Source organism: Bos grunniens, chromosome 14 (assembly GCF_055505025.1).
Source record: "Bos grunniens cultivar Pamir isolate PY7600 chromosome 14, Bosgru_T2T1.0, whole genome shotgun sequence".
Lineage (NCBI taxonomy): Eukaryota > Metazoa > Chordata > Mammalia > Artiodactyla > Bovidae > Bos > Bos grunniens.
This window is the reverse complement of record NC_141178.1, coordinates 81175287-81191850: the sequence shown is the minus strand read 5'-3', so window position 1 is coordinate 81191850 and position 16564 is coordinate 81175287. Positions and strand designations below refer to the sequence as shown.

The following is a 16564-nucleotide window of genomic DNA, read 5'->3' as shown; positions in this document are numbered from 1 at the left end:
GACCGTGTGTCCCCCACCCAGCATTCATTCACGGGCATGTGCCAGGCTCTGTGTTGGGGGCATTGCAGGGAGCACAGCCCACAGGGCGGAGGGGCCAGGCACGAGGCAGTGACTAAGGGTGGAGGGCAGAGCAGACGGGGATGGTGGGCTGGAGGACCCACCTGCAGGGCCGGCAATGGGAGGGGGCGGGCGGGGAGCATGCAGGGTCCAGAGAGCAGGCCGCGACCCCCAGAGGTACGTCTCACACGGGGACTTGGCTGTGGTCCCGGAGACAGCAGGCAGGCACAGGGAGGTGAGGTCGGCAGTGGGTTTTGTGGGAAGCCCGGCCCCTCAGCGTCCCCTGCCACCCCCACAGGCCATGAACACGCTGCACGAGCTGCAGTTCGCCCGCGAGTTCAAGCAGGCTGTGCAGGAGGCCTTTCCCGAGCTGCTCCTGGCCCTCCTCTCCCAGACGCACTACCTCCTGGAGCTGAACCTGCCCGAGGAGCCCCAGCCCGGCAAGGAGGCCCAGGAGACCGCCCTGTTCGGCCCCCAGAGGTAAGGCCCGGGCCCCAGAGAGGCGGTGCGCGGGCTTCCCAGGGCTGAAGGACAGAGCTCCACCGCCAGGCAGCTTAGAGCCGCAGGCGGGTATTCTCGCGCGGTGCCAGAGGCTGGCGCTCCAGATCCAAGGTTGGCAGAGCCGCACGCCTCCGAAACCTGCAGGGGAGGCTCCTTCCCGCCTCCTGGGTGCTCCCGGCTTGTAGATGGCCTCCTCCAGTTTCTGCCTCCAGCTTCACCGTGTGTCTCTTGTCTCGATTGCTCTCTTCTTATGAGGACGTCAGTCCTGGTGAACTAGGGCCACCCTGACCTCATCGTAACTTGATTCCATTTGCAAAGACCCAAATGAGGTTATGTTCCTGGGTACCCGGTGTCAGGACTTGGATGGTTTCTGGGGACACAGTTGGATCCCCAACAGATGTGATTCCAAACACGGCTGCCTCCAGCAGTCAGCGTGGAGGGCAGGTGGGTGTCCCACTTCCTTGGACTGTGGGTGCCTGGCAGCCAGGATGCCCGGTGGCAGCTGGCCCACAGGGACTCCCAGGGCCGGCACAGCGCACCGGATCTTACCCACATGTGGTCCCTGCGGGGATTCTGAGACGAATATTGCCTTCCCCTTTGACGGATGAGGAAACAGGCTCGGAGCGAGCCAGAGGCTTCCCCAAGCCACACAGAGTGTCTGTGTGCTGCCGACCTAGAGCCCATAGAATGGCAGGGGTGTCTGCCCAGCGACCACTTGGCCCTGCAGGCAGATGCCCACCAGATGCTGTTGCACAGGGTGCTCGACCCTGACACCTTCTGGCTCTGAGGTCGTGGACAGTTGTCAGCCTCCCCCACGCCCGCACCTTGACCATGTGGACAGGACTTGTGCGGGAGGGTCCATGCCCCACGCCTCACTCGGGTGGTGGCACTGGCTGGCCGCCTGGCCTTCCCCTGCACGAGGGTGCATCTTGAGAAATCCATTAAGCGAGTCTTTAAAAACCGCTGGGGCTGACTCTTTTCATTTGTTTGTATTACGATGTGCTTCACACAATTTGTCAGTTTGAACAGCTCTCCCCAAGGCACATCACTGAAAAAAAAAATGTCACTTCTCTCATATTGCTTCTGAATTCGAATGTGCATAAAGTTCTTTTTTATTCAAATCAACCATACAAAATGCATGAATCTTCCCTAATAAGCTAATAAAACGTTCTCCTCCCCGAAATAGGAGGGTTAGGAGAAAGCTCTGATGAACCGCCTCCATCCATCAGCTTCCCTCCCCTGCCCCCATGGGGCCAGCCTCCACCTGTTCCTCCCCTGCCCCCTCCTTGCTGCCCTCCACCCCAGGTCAGATCAGGCCTCACCTGTGCTTGGAACCCTCCCTTCCTCTTCCCCTTCTTTTAACTCCAAGAAGGGCTGAATCCTTCCAGCAGTCCAGTGGCCCTGCATCTGGCTCCCCATCACCTCCAGAACCTCATTTCCTGCCACACATCGTCATCCTCTACATGAACCTTCTGCTCCAGCCTCAGCGTCTTCCTACCGTTCCTCGGAGCCCACGCTCCTGCCTCAGGGCCTTTGCACTTGCTGTGCCCTCTTCCTGGGACGTTCTTCCCGACGGCCTCACCTCCTGTGGCTCCCAACCACCTCCGTACAACAGCAGTCCTGCTCCTCACTGTTATGTTCTCCCATCTACAGCTGTCATCTGTGCCCCGTATGATGGAGGCTCTGGGGAGCAGGGACGTCTGTCTGTCTCATGTAGGGCTCTCCCCTGGAGAGCAAGGGTGTCTGTCATCTCACTGGGGAGTCAGGGGCCTTCTGCTCAGAGCCAGCTGTACCAACATGCTCCAGCAGCATCAGCCCTCCCCTTCTATCTCTCGGGTCTTGGCTTCTCTCTGGGCTGATTCTTCTGAAGAGAAGGGTGGGGGTCCAGCAACCACAGAACAGACCGGCACTCTGGTCTCAGTCCCTCAGCTTTGATGGGCCCAGCTTAGCTCACACACTCACCCCTGAACCAATCGCCTTGGCCACAGGGGCAGGTAGGACTCCTACTAAGCAGGTCTGGGTCCACACCCTCCCTGGAGCTAGGATGGGACCTGGGCCCCCTTCCCCAGAGGACAGCTACAGTACTGGTACCATCCCCAGGGACCCGGGAGTGGGGCAGGCCAGTCAGCAGCGATGCTGGCCAGCCGTCAAGGACATTGAGGAGGTCTGCAGCCGCTCCCAGGCCTCAGAGGGCGGGAGAGGCCTCAGAGTGTAAGCGGAGCACTGCAGTCCCAAGTCTGACGCCTGGAGGATGCAGAGGATCGAGGGAGCTGGGTGCCAAGGAGGAATCTGGGCGCAGCTGTTGAGAGGCCCACTGGCCTGTGGTTGCCCCCGAGAGCACTGTGGGGAGGGGTTGCAGCCGTACCTCTGACAGCCATGCAAGACTCAAGGCAGAGTCAGGCTAGTCCTGGGCCTCTGAGGTTCCTGGCATCCTGCTGAGCTGGGCTGGCCCCTGGGACCAACAAGTGAGGGTTTGGTTCCACTTCCTGCCAGGACACAAGCACCCATTCCAGCCCTGACTGTGGGACCCTCCCCTTCCTGTGCATCTCTGATGAGCAGAACCCCTTTCTTGTAGAGACATTTCCTGCTTTGGTCAGTTCTCAGCCAGCTCCTTCTCAAGTCGATGTCCATCCCACCCTACGAAGGACTTCTCATTCCTCTTGTTTCATCCATTATGGGCTGAGTCTCTTTAACTCTAATGGAGCATCTCATTTCTCCTCATTCCAAAGACATGCCCATCAACCACTTAGAGGTATAAGCCAACATATTTCCCTTTTTGCCCTGGCTGCCAGGAAGCTTGTAAATAAAGTTCAGTTCAGTTCAGTCGCTCAGACGTGTCCGACCCTTTGCGACTCCATGGACTGCAGCAGGCCAGGCTTCCCTGTCCTTCACCAACTCCCAGAGCTTGCTCAAACTCATGTCCATCAAGTCAGTGATGCCATCCAACCATCTCATCCTCGTCAGGCCCTTCTCCAGCCTTCAATCTTTCCCAGCATCAGGGTCTTTTTCAATGAGTCAATTCTTCGCATCAGGTGGCCAAAGTATTGGAGCTTCAGCTTCAGCATCAGTCCTTCCAATGAATATTCAGGACTGAATTCCTTTAGGATGGACTGGTTTGATCTCCTTGTAGTCCAAGAGACTCTCTTGAGAGTATATGAAGTTACTGTTGAGTAATCTCTCACTGTGACACAAGGTGCTTCCTTTTGTTTCTTACTTCCTGATTAGTCTTCTTTTCAACTTAAAGCTTTAAGTTTAATTTAAAGCTCTCTTATTTAAAACTGTATTCGCAGCCCTAGGTTTTGGCAGTTGACAAGTAACAAATCAGCAATGAATAATAACATGCTGTGTGCCACCTGGATCTGAGATCCAAGATCGCCTCCTAACCCTGCTGTGAGCGCTCCGGGCTGGTCGCTCGTCTCACAGCCTTGGTTTCTTCTTCTGTGGGAGGGGCTGGTCCCTCCCTAGGTGTTGGGAGGGTCAGGAGCAACAGAGGACTGGGCAGCCTCTATGCTAGGGCGACCCTGGGTGAGCGGCCGACACTCTGGGCCTCAGTTGAGGGTTGGAAGTCAGGACCCCAGCCCACCTGTCTTCTCTTGGATTTGTCCAGTTGGGGTGCTGTGGTCTCGGGCCCTGGGGGCCCCCTGACTCCTCAGACTCGCGGTGAGTTGTGACATCACAGGGAGTGAGCTGGGATCCCTGAGCAGGGAGGGATGGATGGGGAGGTGCTATGCCCCAGCCTGGAGTCCCCACAGTCCTGCTCGGACCCGCCTCCTTTCCTGCCCTCAGCCTTGGCCGCCCTCCCGCTCTGAGGTCGAAAAGAAGAAAGGATTAACAGACCGTGGATCATTCGGTCGAAACTTGCTAAGTGTACTGGGGGCCCCACTCTTACTAATGAATACAGACGGTGTGTGCTGTGCCCCTGAGCGTGCTGTCAGCAGGGAGGCATCCATGTGCTCAGGAGCTCAGCCCCATGGAAATGCAGACAGGGTCCGGTGACGGCCCAGTGACGATGCCTGGAGAGGGCCACGAGGTGAGGCAGAGCCTCGCAGGGGAAGACACAGGGGTGCCCCTACCTGTGGGTCTCTGAGGACGGGCTCTGAGCACAGATCTGAAAGATGGTTAGAGGTCACTGTGTGGGGAAGGAAGGGTGGACAGCCTTCCAGGCAGGGGGACCCCAAAGTGGAGAGACAGGAAGGAGGGGACCCTGAAGCGGGGGGAGCCATGGGGGCTCCATGCCGAGGGAGTGACAAGACCTGGTAGGCACTGGAGAGACGTGGAAGCGTGAGGAGACCCCACACTGCCTCCGGAGGCTCGCGTCCGGCGGCGGGGCTCCAGCTGGAGAGGAAGAGTCCCGCCCCAGTCCCTCATCAGCCTGGGGACGCGTCCCAGGGTGCTGACGCACAGGAAGCCCCAGCTCCGGGCGGACCCCGCAGGCTCCCCACCTCCGCACCTTGCCCTCCAGGCCCCGCCTCATCTTCAGGGCCCTCTGCCCCTGGCCTCCCAGGGCGAAGCAGGAAGGGAGGGGAGTCCTGCACGGCTGGCCTTGGACCCCAGGGGCTCTGCCGTCTGCTGGTCACGGGGCTGCGTGGGTTTCAGGTGACACAGGTCCTGGTGCAAGGCCAGGGGTCCCCACAAGGGAGGTCATTCACCCCGAGAATCAGCAAGGGAGCCCCAAGGATGCCCTGGTGCGGCTGTGGGGCACAGTGACCCCACGGTGCCCCGGGACCAGAAGATTCCAAGAGTCCTCACAGAGCAGACAAAATGCCACTCCACCCGGAGCCCCCTTCCCCCAAAGCCGTCGTCACTCCGGCTGAGACCAGTGACCCCGAAAACTCAGCCACTTCTCGGTGGCACGGCTTGGGGCGAGAGGACAGGCCCGCTGACATTTGTGCGGGCACCACCGGGGACTCACGGAGTGGCATTTCATCCCTTCACATCAGGTTTTGCAAATCTGATCAGAGTGGCTGGCCCCTGGTCAGAGCTGACAGCCTCGCTCCGGGGGCCGCTCACAGGTCCAGGGGGAGCCACCAGGCACGGGGTGGCTGGGCGGGGAGACAGACCAGAGAGCTATTCCTGGGCCCTCGGCCCTGCGGGGCCTGGGGCAGCCCTGGGCCTGTGGCTCGACAGCACTGCGCAGGCGTGGAGCCCGGAGCCTGGCTGGGCTCTGCTTCTGCGGGCCCTGGCCGGGCTGTGTGAGCAGGACAGGGCCCCCGGGCAGCACAGTCCCTGACCCACAGGCGGTCTCACCCTGCTGCAGTCTGGCACACTGTCTTGAGCCCACACAAACACGCCGCCAGCGGAACCCGGTTTCCCGCATCTTCAGGGTCCCAGCACTCTCTGGGCTCCCGTAATGCCACACCCCCAGCTGCCCTCCCACCCCGTCCACTCCCCCTGCATTCTCAGTCCCACATCCAAATAGCACAGTCTGTCAAGGCTCAGTCAGACCCCCTCCACCCTGCAACTTGGGGAATCACTGGTCCCCTGGTATCTCTACTTCTCTCTCAAGCCCTGTCCTCTCAGCCTCAGCCCTGAAAAGCCAGCTGCAGGCATCTCCCACTGACCATGCGCCTAGCCTATCTGGAGCTTCCCCCTGGAACCACCCCTATCCCAGGACAGCCCCTGCCGATCCTACACCCCAACATTTCTGCTGAAGGAGGGCAGGAGCAAGCTGCCCCAGGGAGGCTTGGTGCTGCCAGGCCCGGAGCAGGGACGGAAGCCAGGAGGGACCTTTCCACCCAGGGCAGGTGGGCACTCTCCCCGGGGCTGAGGCTGCCCAGTGACCCCTCTGCTCCCCAGCAGCACGTCACTGGAGGCGCTGAAAAGCCTGCTGTCCACCACCAGGCACTGGCAGGACTTCGCCTACATGGAGCTGCAGGGCGCCTGGGACCTCTTTGCCACCATCCACACCTACCCACAGGGCGTGGGCCTCCTCGCCAGGTAGGGGCGGGGTGGGGCCAGGGGAAGGGGCCCGTCCTGGGTCAGCCCTGCCCAGGAGGCTGGGCTACGGACTGCAGCGACCCCCAGGACCTGCCATGAGCACAGCCCCAAGGACTCACACGTGTGCACACAGGGTGCCAGGGTACGGATGGCGCGGCTCACTGGCACACCCTGGGAGCCTAGAATGCAGACCTCTTGCCCGACGCCTAGCCCCCGTCTTGGCCGGAGGCTCCTAGGGGACCAGGGCCAGGTCCACTCCTCTGTCCATCCCATGCTTGGCCCACGCCAGTGGGTGCAGAAGGAGCAGGAGAAGGTCAGACAGAGGCGTGCCCACTCCGCTCAGCAACGCTTCTGGCCACCGGGCCCCTGGGTGGGTGGTGGCAGGAGGGTGGCCAGGGGCTGTGCCCACGAGCCTGCCCGCCTTCACCCTGCGCCCAGGGCCATGGTGCAGAACCAGTGCAGACAGATCAAGGCGCTGACCTTCCAGCTGCTGCCCAACCTGCATAGCCGGGAGGAGCGGGAGCGGAAGACGGCCATCATCATCTTCACGGAGGTGGGGGCCTGCACCCTGTCTCCAGCTGAACCCACTAGGACCTCCCTTGACCAACAGATTCCTCACACCCCGCCTTCCCACTCCCAGCTCCTCGGGGCCCATGGTCGGGGGCTCCTGGTTTAGGCCCCTCTCCACCTGCATCCTGGGGGACCGTCTCTCTCCTCCCCAGCCCTGATGTCTTGGGGTCTCACCCCTGGAACGGTGAAGCTGAGAGGGCAATGGCTGGAGCCAGACAGGCACTGGGTATACCAGGCCCTGGGGCTGAGAGCTGGGCCATGGCCAGACAGGTGAGGGCCTTTGTCATTTCCACAATGGACAGAGCCTGGTGTGACTCCACACACCACCCCTGTAGTGAATCTGGCTCTCCCTCCATGGGGCTGGGTCTCCAGGTGCCCTATGAGCCAGGCTGCATTGAGTATGTTGTTCCCAGCTTCGCTGTGTGACCTCAGACAAGGCCCTTTCCCCCTCTGGGCCCGTTTCCCCAGTTATGCACTGAAGGATTGAAGCAGCTTGGCACTGGGTTTCAAACACTCATTAACCAAGATACCCAGAGAGGGGCAGGTCAGCCACCCTCCCCGAGCCCCAGCCCTGGTCCTAGAGCCCGGATCCCACAGACACAGGCCCCCTACAAGAGGCTGCCAAGCCTGATCCGCCTGCCCGGGGGCTCCCAGTTCCTCTACAGCCCCACCCTGCTGGAGGTGCTCCCCAAAGAGGTTGCCCTGTCCGTGCTGGTGCGAAGCCTCAGGGACCCCAGCCCCGAGATCCGCGTGCTGAGCCTACAGGGCCTAGGGAACATTCTTTTCCACCCGGAGAAGGTAAGCGGGTGCGGGAGCGGTGATAGACGCCCCAGAGAGCGGCTGGGTGCACAGGGCTTTTGTGTCGTTGCCGTTAGAAACCTGCCCTGCTGGTCCAGTCGGTGGTCGGACCTGCATCCCAGCACCCAGGTGGTGCTCAGAGAGGGTTTGTGCTGTTAAGTGACTCACTGGCTGAAAACAGATCTAATATTGTAGAACCAGACAGAGTTTAGGAAGCCAATGAAGCTGCCGAAAACTTGTTTGAAAGTTGCAAAACCAGCCTAGCTTGCACAAGGAGTCCCTGATAAGGTCTTTGATGGTAGAAACTGTTCATTTGCTGACATGTCACTTCCTGACAGTTCATCCAAACAGTTCACACTGCACCCAAGAGGAGCAGAAAGAACTTGTGGAAAAGGAACTTAGCTTTTCCTTTTTAAAGTAATGTAAAGCTGGGAAATGGTCATTGCCACTTAGAAGGTCTGGGGTCACCACTGGTGCACCCACCTCCCTGCGACGTGAGATGCCAGTGACTTCAGTGGTACCCACCCAACCAAATTTGTCTTGTCTAGCCCCCAAGACCCCTCTGACTCCTGGGGAAGCCAGGAATAGGGGCAAAGGCAGGGTAGGGCGGAGGAAGGGAAAGTTGGTCTCCAGGACTTGGCGGGGGGCCCTCTGGCCAGAAAGGGGACAGACAGGAAGGCCCTGGCAGCCGACTGACATGGGTTAGTGCTCCCCTGACCCCAGGAGGACCGCAGGGTCTCAGAGAGAGGAACCCTGTCCCGTCTGTCCACAACTCCCGGGGGACAGACCAGGGCTAGGAGCACGTGTCCCCGGACGGCAGAGCCAGGGCGAGATGGAGTGGGGTGGGTACAGTGTGGGTGCCCAGGCATGGATGGGGGTCTGGAAAGGGGCCGCAGAGGGAGCCAGCCCCGGCTCGCACGGCCCACCGGCACCCGCCCCCGCAGGGAAGCCTGCTCCGCGGACAGCTGCCGCCCTTCCTCAACGGCTTCTTCCAGAGCAGCGGGCAGGTGCTGGTGCGCGTCATGGGCACCGTGTCGGACGTGCTGCACCGTCTGGGCGCACACAGCACGGAGGCCCAGGGCCTCAGCATTGCCATCAACACCCGCTCCTTCTTCGATGATGTGAGTGCGCCCGGGAGGGGCGGGCACCCCATCTCGTGGCCCTCCAGCGCCTTCCCCGGCTCCCTTCCTTGAAGGCCGCTGTCCCACTGGGGCAGGGAGGTGGAGGGGCAGGGCAGCTCCCTGGGTGTGTGGCGTGTGTGGCACAGGTGGGCTGGCCAGGGGCTGCCGCTGGCACTCGCCCTGCACCTTCAGCTGAACGCCAACCTTCATCTCAGCCCCACGCGTCCCTACCCTCCTGACTCATGAGCCCCTGTGGATAACAGATTCTCCTTCAGGGCAAGTCAGAGGGATAAGCCTGCCCTCCCAAGTCAGCATCCGTGACACCTGGGTTGTCAGGATGCAACCACAGGCATGAGAGAGGAATGAGTGTAGGTCCCTGAGGATGGCTGTGACCCTCCCCAGGGGCTGGTGGAGGTGGGAAGCACAGCCCTGCCCCGAGAGGTGTGTGAGGGGGGAGGCGCAGCCCTGCCCAGAGCCCTGTCTGAGGGGGGGAGGCTGAGTCCTTCCAAGAGCTCTGTATGAGGGGGAGGTGCAGCCCTGCCCTGAGCCCTGTCTGAGGGGGGAGGCCGAGTCCTGCCCTGAGCCCTGTCTGAGGGGGGAGGCCAAGTCCTGCCCAGAGCCCTGTCTGAGGGGGGAGGCCGAGTCCTGCCCAGAGTCTTGTCTGAGGGGGGAGGCCGAGTCCTGCCCCAGAGCCTGTCTGAGGGGGGAGGCTGAGGTCTGTTCCTGGAGTCTGGAGCCCCAATGAAGGAGTCCTGCTGAGGGTACTGGGCCCCACGTCCCGCCTGAGTGGAGGGTCCCAAGGAGGGTCTGGCTGGGCTCCAAACCTCTGTCTTGCAGGAGCGGGACGGGGTCCGGGCAGCGGCCATGGCCCTGTTCGGGGACCTGGTGGCGTCGGTGGCAGGCCAGCAGCTGGGCGGGCTGCGAGCCCAGGTGCACCAGAGCATGGTGCCCCTGCTCCTGCACCTGAAGGACCCCTGCCCCGCCGTCGTCACGGTCAGTGCCTGCGCCCGGCCTTCGCCTTGGCGGGGCTGGGGCCCCACGGCGGGCAGGGTGCTGCTGAGAGCCAGGGACACCCCCTGGGCCGCGGGGCCAGCCCCTCCCTGGGTTCCTGCTCCTCCCTGTGTGCACACACGTGCCCATGTGTGGCTGTGCATCTGTGGTCAGGACACCGTCTGTCCTGCTCACTGCTGTGTCTCCAGCGCCAGGCATGTCCTCGGGTGCAGGTGGTTCATTGAACTTGAAATATGGGCTGAGCCCTGCGTGTGCCAGCCAGTGCCCCGCACCAGGCCATTAAGAATTGCTCAGCCTTCCTGCAGCTCCCGGCCACTGGGGGGATAAACAAGCAGCCAGTTTCTAAGCGGATAGGGACTGAACACTGCCTTCAGTCCAGCGGGGCCGTGGTGCTGGCCAGGGAGGCGGGTGGGCTCAGGGTGCAGCCTGAAGGCAGCGGGAAGGAGCCGGGGAGCCCAGGAGGGCCGCGCCCACTGCAGCTTCCTCAGAGCCACCGCCCACGCCCGGCCCTCCCTGCTGTCCCGCAGCAGGCCAAGTTCGCCTTCTACCGCTGCTCCGTGCTGCTCCGGTGGCGGCCGCAGCACACCCTCTTCTGCGCGCTGGCCTGGGAGAAGGGCCTCAGCGCCCGCCACTTCCTCTGGAACTGCCTGGTGAGGGCCCGCAGCGGGGAGGGGACGGGAGGCTGGCCGCCAGGTCCCTGGGGCCGGCCAGCTCTGGCCCCAGTGAGTGACAGAGACGTGCTCCCCAGATGAGCCACAGCCAGGAGGAGTTTGGCATCCACTTGGCGCAGGCCCTCAGCTACCTGCACAGCCGCCATGACCACATCAAGACCTGGGCGGCACTCTTCATAGGTGAGCAGGGCGGGGGGCCGGGCTCAGGGACCCCCAGGCCGGCCCTGCCTGAGCACCCTGACCCTCACCCTCACCCGTTCCTCCACTGCAGCTGGAACGTGGGTTCCGCTGGCAAGCGAGGAGAGGGGCAAGTGAGGGGGTCTCAGGGGTTCAGTTCTTTGGGCCGGGCCCTTCTGTGTTCTGGCCCTGTCTTTCCAGCGGTCCCTCACACAGGAGAACTCCTTCCCTATGCCAGGGAGGGGGAGAGGGAGAGAGGGAAGAGGGGAGAGGTTCAGCAGCCCCCTCCCACTAGCCAGCATGCTCCTTGTCTGTCACACAGGTTATACCATCTGCTACCACCCCCGGGCCGTGTCCCAGATGGTCAGTGACGTGGACACAAAGCTGCTGTTCTGCAGTAAGGGATCATCCTTACTCCATCTACCCCTATCCATGTCAGCAGGGAGCACGGGCCCCCAAACACAGCGGGCAGGGTAGGGAAAGGGAGTGCCCAGGCCTGGAAGGCCGAGGAGGTGGGGTCTGGGTGCCCAACTGCCCCCACCCCATGTGGGAAGGAGGGTGCTACTCCACCAGGGCTGTGGGCAGACGGGGCGTGGAGGGTACCTCTGATTCGTCCCTCCTTTCCTGGAGCTTTTGAGGATCTCAAAAAGAGCCCCGAACCCAGCGTCCGAGACTTCGCCAGCAGGCAGGCCTCCTTCCTTCAGAAGATGGCAGCCAGACCGCGGTGACCTCCAGCTGTCATCCGCCCCGCCCCCCCGTCCCCCTCCCCCGTGCCCACCACACCGCGCAGCCCTGCCCTGTCTGCATAGAGCTTGGCTACATGACATTTTTCCATTTGAAAGAAAGATCTAGATTCAACAAAGAAGCGTCACACCTCTGCGCTCCCTGCCCACCATCCCATGGGCCCCCCGGAGACACTGGCAGGCCAGGGGGTGGGCACAGATGGTGTGTCCCCCAGAGACAAACTGTGAAGTCTGGGCAGGGACTCCCACTTGTGGCCACCAGGTGGCTTCCCGGTGACTGGAGCCCAAACCACGGCCCGCCGATGTCCTGGGTGCTGAGTGGGCACTCCCAAGGCATCCATGGCCCTCGGGGCTCACGGCTGAGTGGAGTCACCCACCATGGCGCCCCCGCAGGCTTCAGTCTGTCTCCGGCTTAGAGCTCCGTGGTCACTGGGAGGCTGATGGTGGGGAAGAGGTCCCTTGGCTGGTCTCCCTCTGCCCAGGGGACTCGAAGTCACCCTCCACCCCCGTCTCTAGCCTCCTGAGCCCCGTCAGGGCTGGCACCTGGGGTTGGCAGCAGAACCGGCCTGGCTCAGTCAGATCTTCCAGGTGGGCTTGGCTCACCCTGAATGACTGAGGTGAGGATCTCAACACTCTGAGCCTCAGCTGTCCCATCTGTAAAATGGGTAGTAAAACCTTCCTCCAAGACCCCTTGGAAGGTTGAGTCCAAAAGAGGTCCCCAGACTCCGAGGGAGCCCCTGAAGACCCACCTGAGCTTCAGCGGGTCTTTCCCCTCCCAGCCTTGGTTTTTCCACTTGTGCAATGGTGGGGGTGGGCCCTTCCCTCGCCTGAGAGCGCCTCCCTGCTAGAGTCCTCCCTAGGGTCTCCCCCAGCTGGCCGCTCTCCAGCAGGAGGTCCAGCCCCGCCCGGCCTACCCCCTGCCTTTCCCCCCACGCGCCCTCCCAGGCCCTCCCGACGTGGCCCAGGCAGAGCTTCTACCCAGAGAGCTCTCCCCACATCCCCTGCCTTGGGACTGCCACGTAACCTGGCCCTCGAGGGCCTGCCAAACAAGGCCCCCCACCCCTCGTCAGGCTGTCCCACCATCCCCCATGGACTGTGAGCCCCTCGGGACAGGCCTGGGGTTGCACCCAGGAGGCCCCACAACTTGGATGGTGGGTTGAAAAAAATACAGCAACTGCAGACTCACTGGTGTTGTTCAGTATGACCGGGGAGAGGAGTAAAAGACCCTGGGCAGAGCTGGGCCCCTGCCCGCCCGTCTGCGAGTCTCTGAATGGCACCACTTGAGGAGGGGCTCTGGGTGGGTTTGGCTTTTCACAGCTCTCCATTTTGTCCACAGGCCCCTGTGGATGCCCTCCACCCCACTTCTGCTACAACCCCTGGGTGGGAAGAGGGTCCCCTGAGCCCAGCTTGGGGGGGGGGTGCCATCTCCCCTAAAAGGGAGGCCTTCCTGGTTCCCCACAGTGGGCAGTGGGCAGTGGGGCCTCCTGCACGTCCCCCTGCCCCACCCCAGTTCATCCTGCCCCTGGGAAGTCTGGTCTTAGTAAAAGCCTGGAGCTGGGTAGGCCCGGGCCCCAGAGGCTTCTGCAGCCAATGGTGACTGGATAAACCCCCAGGGGGAACTGAGACAGGTGAAGCCTGAAGTTGAGGGAGCACAGGCCTTACCAGCAGGGTGGAAGGCTCTAGACCCGGGCACACAAGAGGTGCCCCAATAACCAGCAGCAACAGTTGACTGCCAGGCTGGCCACAGCAAGCCAGGGGCGGGAGACAGGGCCTGAGACCTGGTGGGTGGGCCACCATCCCACCCGGGAAGGTGCGGCCAACCTGCCCCAGGGAGGGGCTGGCCCCCAGCTCTGCGAGAGCAGAGCTGCTCACGGAGCAGGGCAACATCTGTGCCCTCCAGCAGGCCCAGCCCCCAACACACTCTGACCTTTCACCCCAGGAACCCCGGGGTCACCCTCCACCCCTCCAGCTTCCCCTCCCCGCTCCGGGGTGAGGAGTCGGCGTGTCCCTCCACCCCAAGCCCAGTGGGCACCATCACCCCCTCCCTTCTCTGGGCTTCTAAGACTGAAGTCAGGACACTTAGTAGGGGGCAGGATGAGGAAGCCACCCCGCCGGACACATGGCCCAGAATAATTACCAAGTGACCCATCCTGTCCCGCACGGGGGCAATGCCAGTGACCCGGCCCCCAACACAGCAACAGGGCAACTGGGCAGAGCCCACTCGGGCCTCAGCCCCTGATGTGTTTGATCTGGGACGGCCCCACCCTGAGGCAGGGAGTGCAGGGACCCAGCGTGGACGCCAGGGGGCGGCCAAGCACAGCCGGCAGGAGGGGACGCGCCCCGCAGCATCCCTGGGTCCCGCCAGCCCCCCAAGGCCGCCCACACCCCGTTCTCCAGGCACACACAGCCACAGGGTCTGGTTTTATTGCCTTCGAGTGTCCAGAACACCTGACTGCCCCAGACCCAATAATTTAAGGTGCCAAGAACAGGTCAGGGTGAGGGGCCACAGACAAGGGGCTGGGCCCAGTGGTTAAAAAATACACCAGCCCCCAAACAAACCGGCCAGGAAGGAGAGCTGCCCGGAGGCGGTGTGGGCAGGGCATTAACAGGACAGCCAGGGACATAAGGCAGGGAGATTGGGGGGGGGATTAAGCCTCAGAGGGACAGTGAGGGCTCAGGGCACAGAGAGACAGACACGCAGGCAAAGACAAAAGGAAGGCTGGACCAGACAGCGGTGCACGCACATGCACACGTGTGCATGCACACACACACACACCTGCTGGGTGGACAGAGGGAGGGAGCAGAGACAGAAGACACCCGCGAGGGGTGTGGGGGCAGGTGTGCCGGGGGGCTGGGAGCAAAGGGCAGAGGGCGGCCCGTGGCGGGAGCCTTGCTGAGCCCGCGCCGGGTGCCCAGGGCCTGAGCTACATGATGCAGCACTTGGTCTTGTGCGCGTGGGGGTCCTTGAACCGCAGTCTCTGCTTCGGCCGGTATTTTTCCAGGTAGGTGAGCTGTTTGCTGTTGATGGCTCCGCGCCGCTTCCTGGGCAGACGGGACCGGGGTGGGGGTCAGGTAGGACCCAGGCTCGGCCGCCCACCCTGCCCCAGAGCTGCAGGCCCCAGAGGCGAGAGGGGCTGGAGTGGGTCCCCGTGACCCACAGAGCCCCCCCACCTCTGGGCCTTTGCCCGGGCTGTTCCTTCCGCCAGAATCACTGTCACTGCAGCCACCGCTGCTGACCTTCAGGTCACCTGGCTATCGCTCCTCCAGGCTGACCGCCTCACCTCCCCAACCCCAAGGTCCGCACCCTCCAAGGCCCGCGTGTTTACCTGGGTACCACCACCCACCCCCCGAAAGCAGAGCCTGTGGGGATTGGAGCCTGGCATGCCGGCTGGCTGGGAGGGAGAGGAGAGGAGACAGGAGGTGGTCCTCAGGTGCCTGGGTGTGGGGGTACCTAGCACTGCCCACCAGGCACTTCCAGAGGTCCCCACCGCCCGAGACCTTGGACATGGCTGTGGACTGGCACTGGTCAATGATGCGTGGGCCGGGGAGGAGCAAGCCTGTGCTGCTCTGAGTCACCAGGTTGGGCCCAGCCCCCAGTCACAGGCCTGGAACTAGGGAACCGCAGGCTCAGGTGAGTGGGGCAGAGGTGACGGTGAAGGCCTGGCCCTTACCCTGGGGCCGCCTCAGATCTGTGCCAAGGCACAGAGCTGCACACAGGCTCACGGAGAGAAACCGTGTGCCTGGTGTGTGTGCACACGTGCCAGGGTCCCGAGGAGGCCAGAGCTCCTGCGGGCGCACGCAGGGCTGGCCGCCTGACTGGTAAACAAGCCTGCCTCTGGGAGAAAGAGATGGCTGTGCCCTGGGAACTGTCGTCGGGGGAGCAGCACAAGAAGACACCCAGGCACGGACGGTGCACGAGTCTCACACATACACACTCACAGTGGGTGGGCTGGGGGCGGGCTCAGGTCTTCTGTGCCCACCCCACTGTCCCTGCTGCCACCCCGGGACCCTGCTCCACCAGGGCTCCTTTCCTGGGGGCAGCAGCAGACAGGAGCCCCCTCCCCCCAAGGAGAGGAGGTTGGGAGACCTCCATGGGGGCTGAGAATGGGGCGCAGAGGGCCCAGGGGCCAGGGCTTCAGAAGGGCAGTCCTGAAAGATCCTGGGGTGTCACCTGTCCCGGGGGGGTTGGGGCAGCTGGGGCAGGTGGCACGGGGGGGCTCCTTTCACTGCTGGGCTGGGTTGGATGGCTTCTGGGGGTTCCTCCTCTCCCAAGAGCTGAGGGGAGTGACACCCCACGTCAGGAGTGCTGGAGGCTTAAAGAGGTGTCTGCCCCAGCTCCCTGTGTCAAAGATGGGTTTGGACCGGCCTGTTACTCAGCACCGCAGGGCCAGTGCGGACTGATGCACCCCAGGCTGAAGGAGCCATGGGCCCCAGAGAGGGGACCAGCCAGGCACTGCATGTAGCCTCTCCTCACTCTCTGCTCCCAGTCTGGGGAGCAGACCACACACAGGGACCCGTCCTCAGTCGGGGCTAGGCAGCCTGAGGGGTACGCTGGTACCACAGGAGGCTGCCCTGAACTGGGGAAGGCCTCAGAGGATGGCACGGGGCCAGGGGTCAGGAGTGCCTCCTGGCGGGGCCCTGGGCCCCTGCGGGGTAGGGAGGGAAGGATAAGGACCCCCTGCACCCACCAGCGCCCTTCCCCACCAGCCACTCACTGTCGGATGAACTGGATGGCGTCCTCATACTTCATCCCGCTCTCGATGAGGGCCAACGCCAGGCTTCCTGGAAGGCAGCGTCTTTTCTCTCTCTTTATTCCAAGGAATAATGGCTCTTGACATAAACGACTCCCGCTAGCAATTAGCGGTGATTAATGCAGAACTCGCTGCAGAAGTGGAGGAAGTTCGCCTGGAGGGGGTGGGCGAAGATGGCACATTCATGGGTTTGTGACAAACGCATGTGGAATGGGAGGTGGGTACTC

The 16564-nt window shown here is 62.7% G+C and overlaps 1 protein-coding gene and 1 long non-coding RNA gene across 5 annotated transcripts in view; one reads left to right on the top strand and one right to left on the bottom strand.

The window, feature by feature from the left end:
* The window catches only part of LOC147359743 (maestro heat-like repeat family member 5), a 59312-nt gene extending 47616 nt beyond the window's left edge, over window positions 1-11696 (top strand). For 2 of the 4 annotated variants that reach the window (XM_086337550.1, XM_086337549.1), the window contains exons 21-30: window positions 356-537; window positions 6355-6495; window positions 6934-7048; window positions 7720-7863; window positions 8808-8984; window positions 9822-9977; window positions 10523-10645; window positions 10744-10846; window positions 11166-11240; window positions 11474-11696. In XM_086337550.1, the coding sequence (XP_086193676.1) occupies window positions 356-537; window positions 6355-6495; window positions 6934-7048; window positions 7720-7863; window positions 8808-8984; window positions 9822-9977; window positions 10523-10645; window positions 10744-10846; window positions 11166-11240; window positions 11474-11571 (1314 nt within the window). In that variant the 3' untranslated portion in view covers window positions 11572-11696. Of the gene's footprint in view, window positions 1-355; window positions 538-6354; window positions 6496-6933; window positions 7049-7719; window positions 7864-8807; window positions 8985-9821; window positions 9978-10522; window positions 10646-10743; window positions 11348-11473 lie in introns of those variants that run through there. The other 2 variants (XM_086337547.1, XM_086337548.1) reach the window with 1 other exon arrangement.
* Window positions 11697-13994: 2298 nt separating this feature from the next.
* LOC147359742 (uncharacterized) lies at window positions 13995-16564 on the bottom strand. Its single transcript, XR_015141177.1, has 2 exons — window positions 16302-16564; window positions 13995-14628 (listed from the first exon to the last, which is right to left on the bottom strand). It is a non-coding gene; the product is annotated as an uncharacterized LOC147359742 (long non-coding RNA).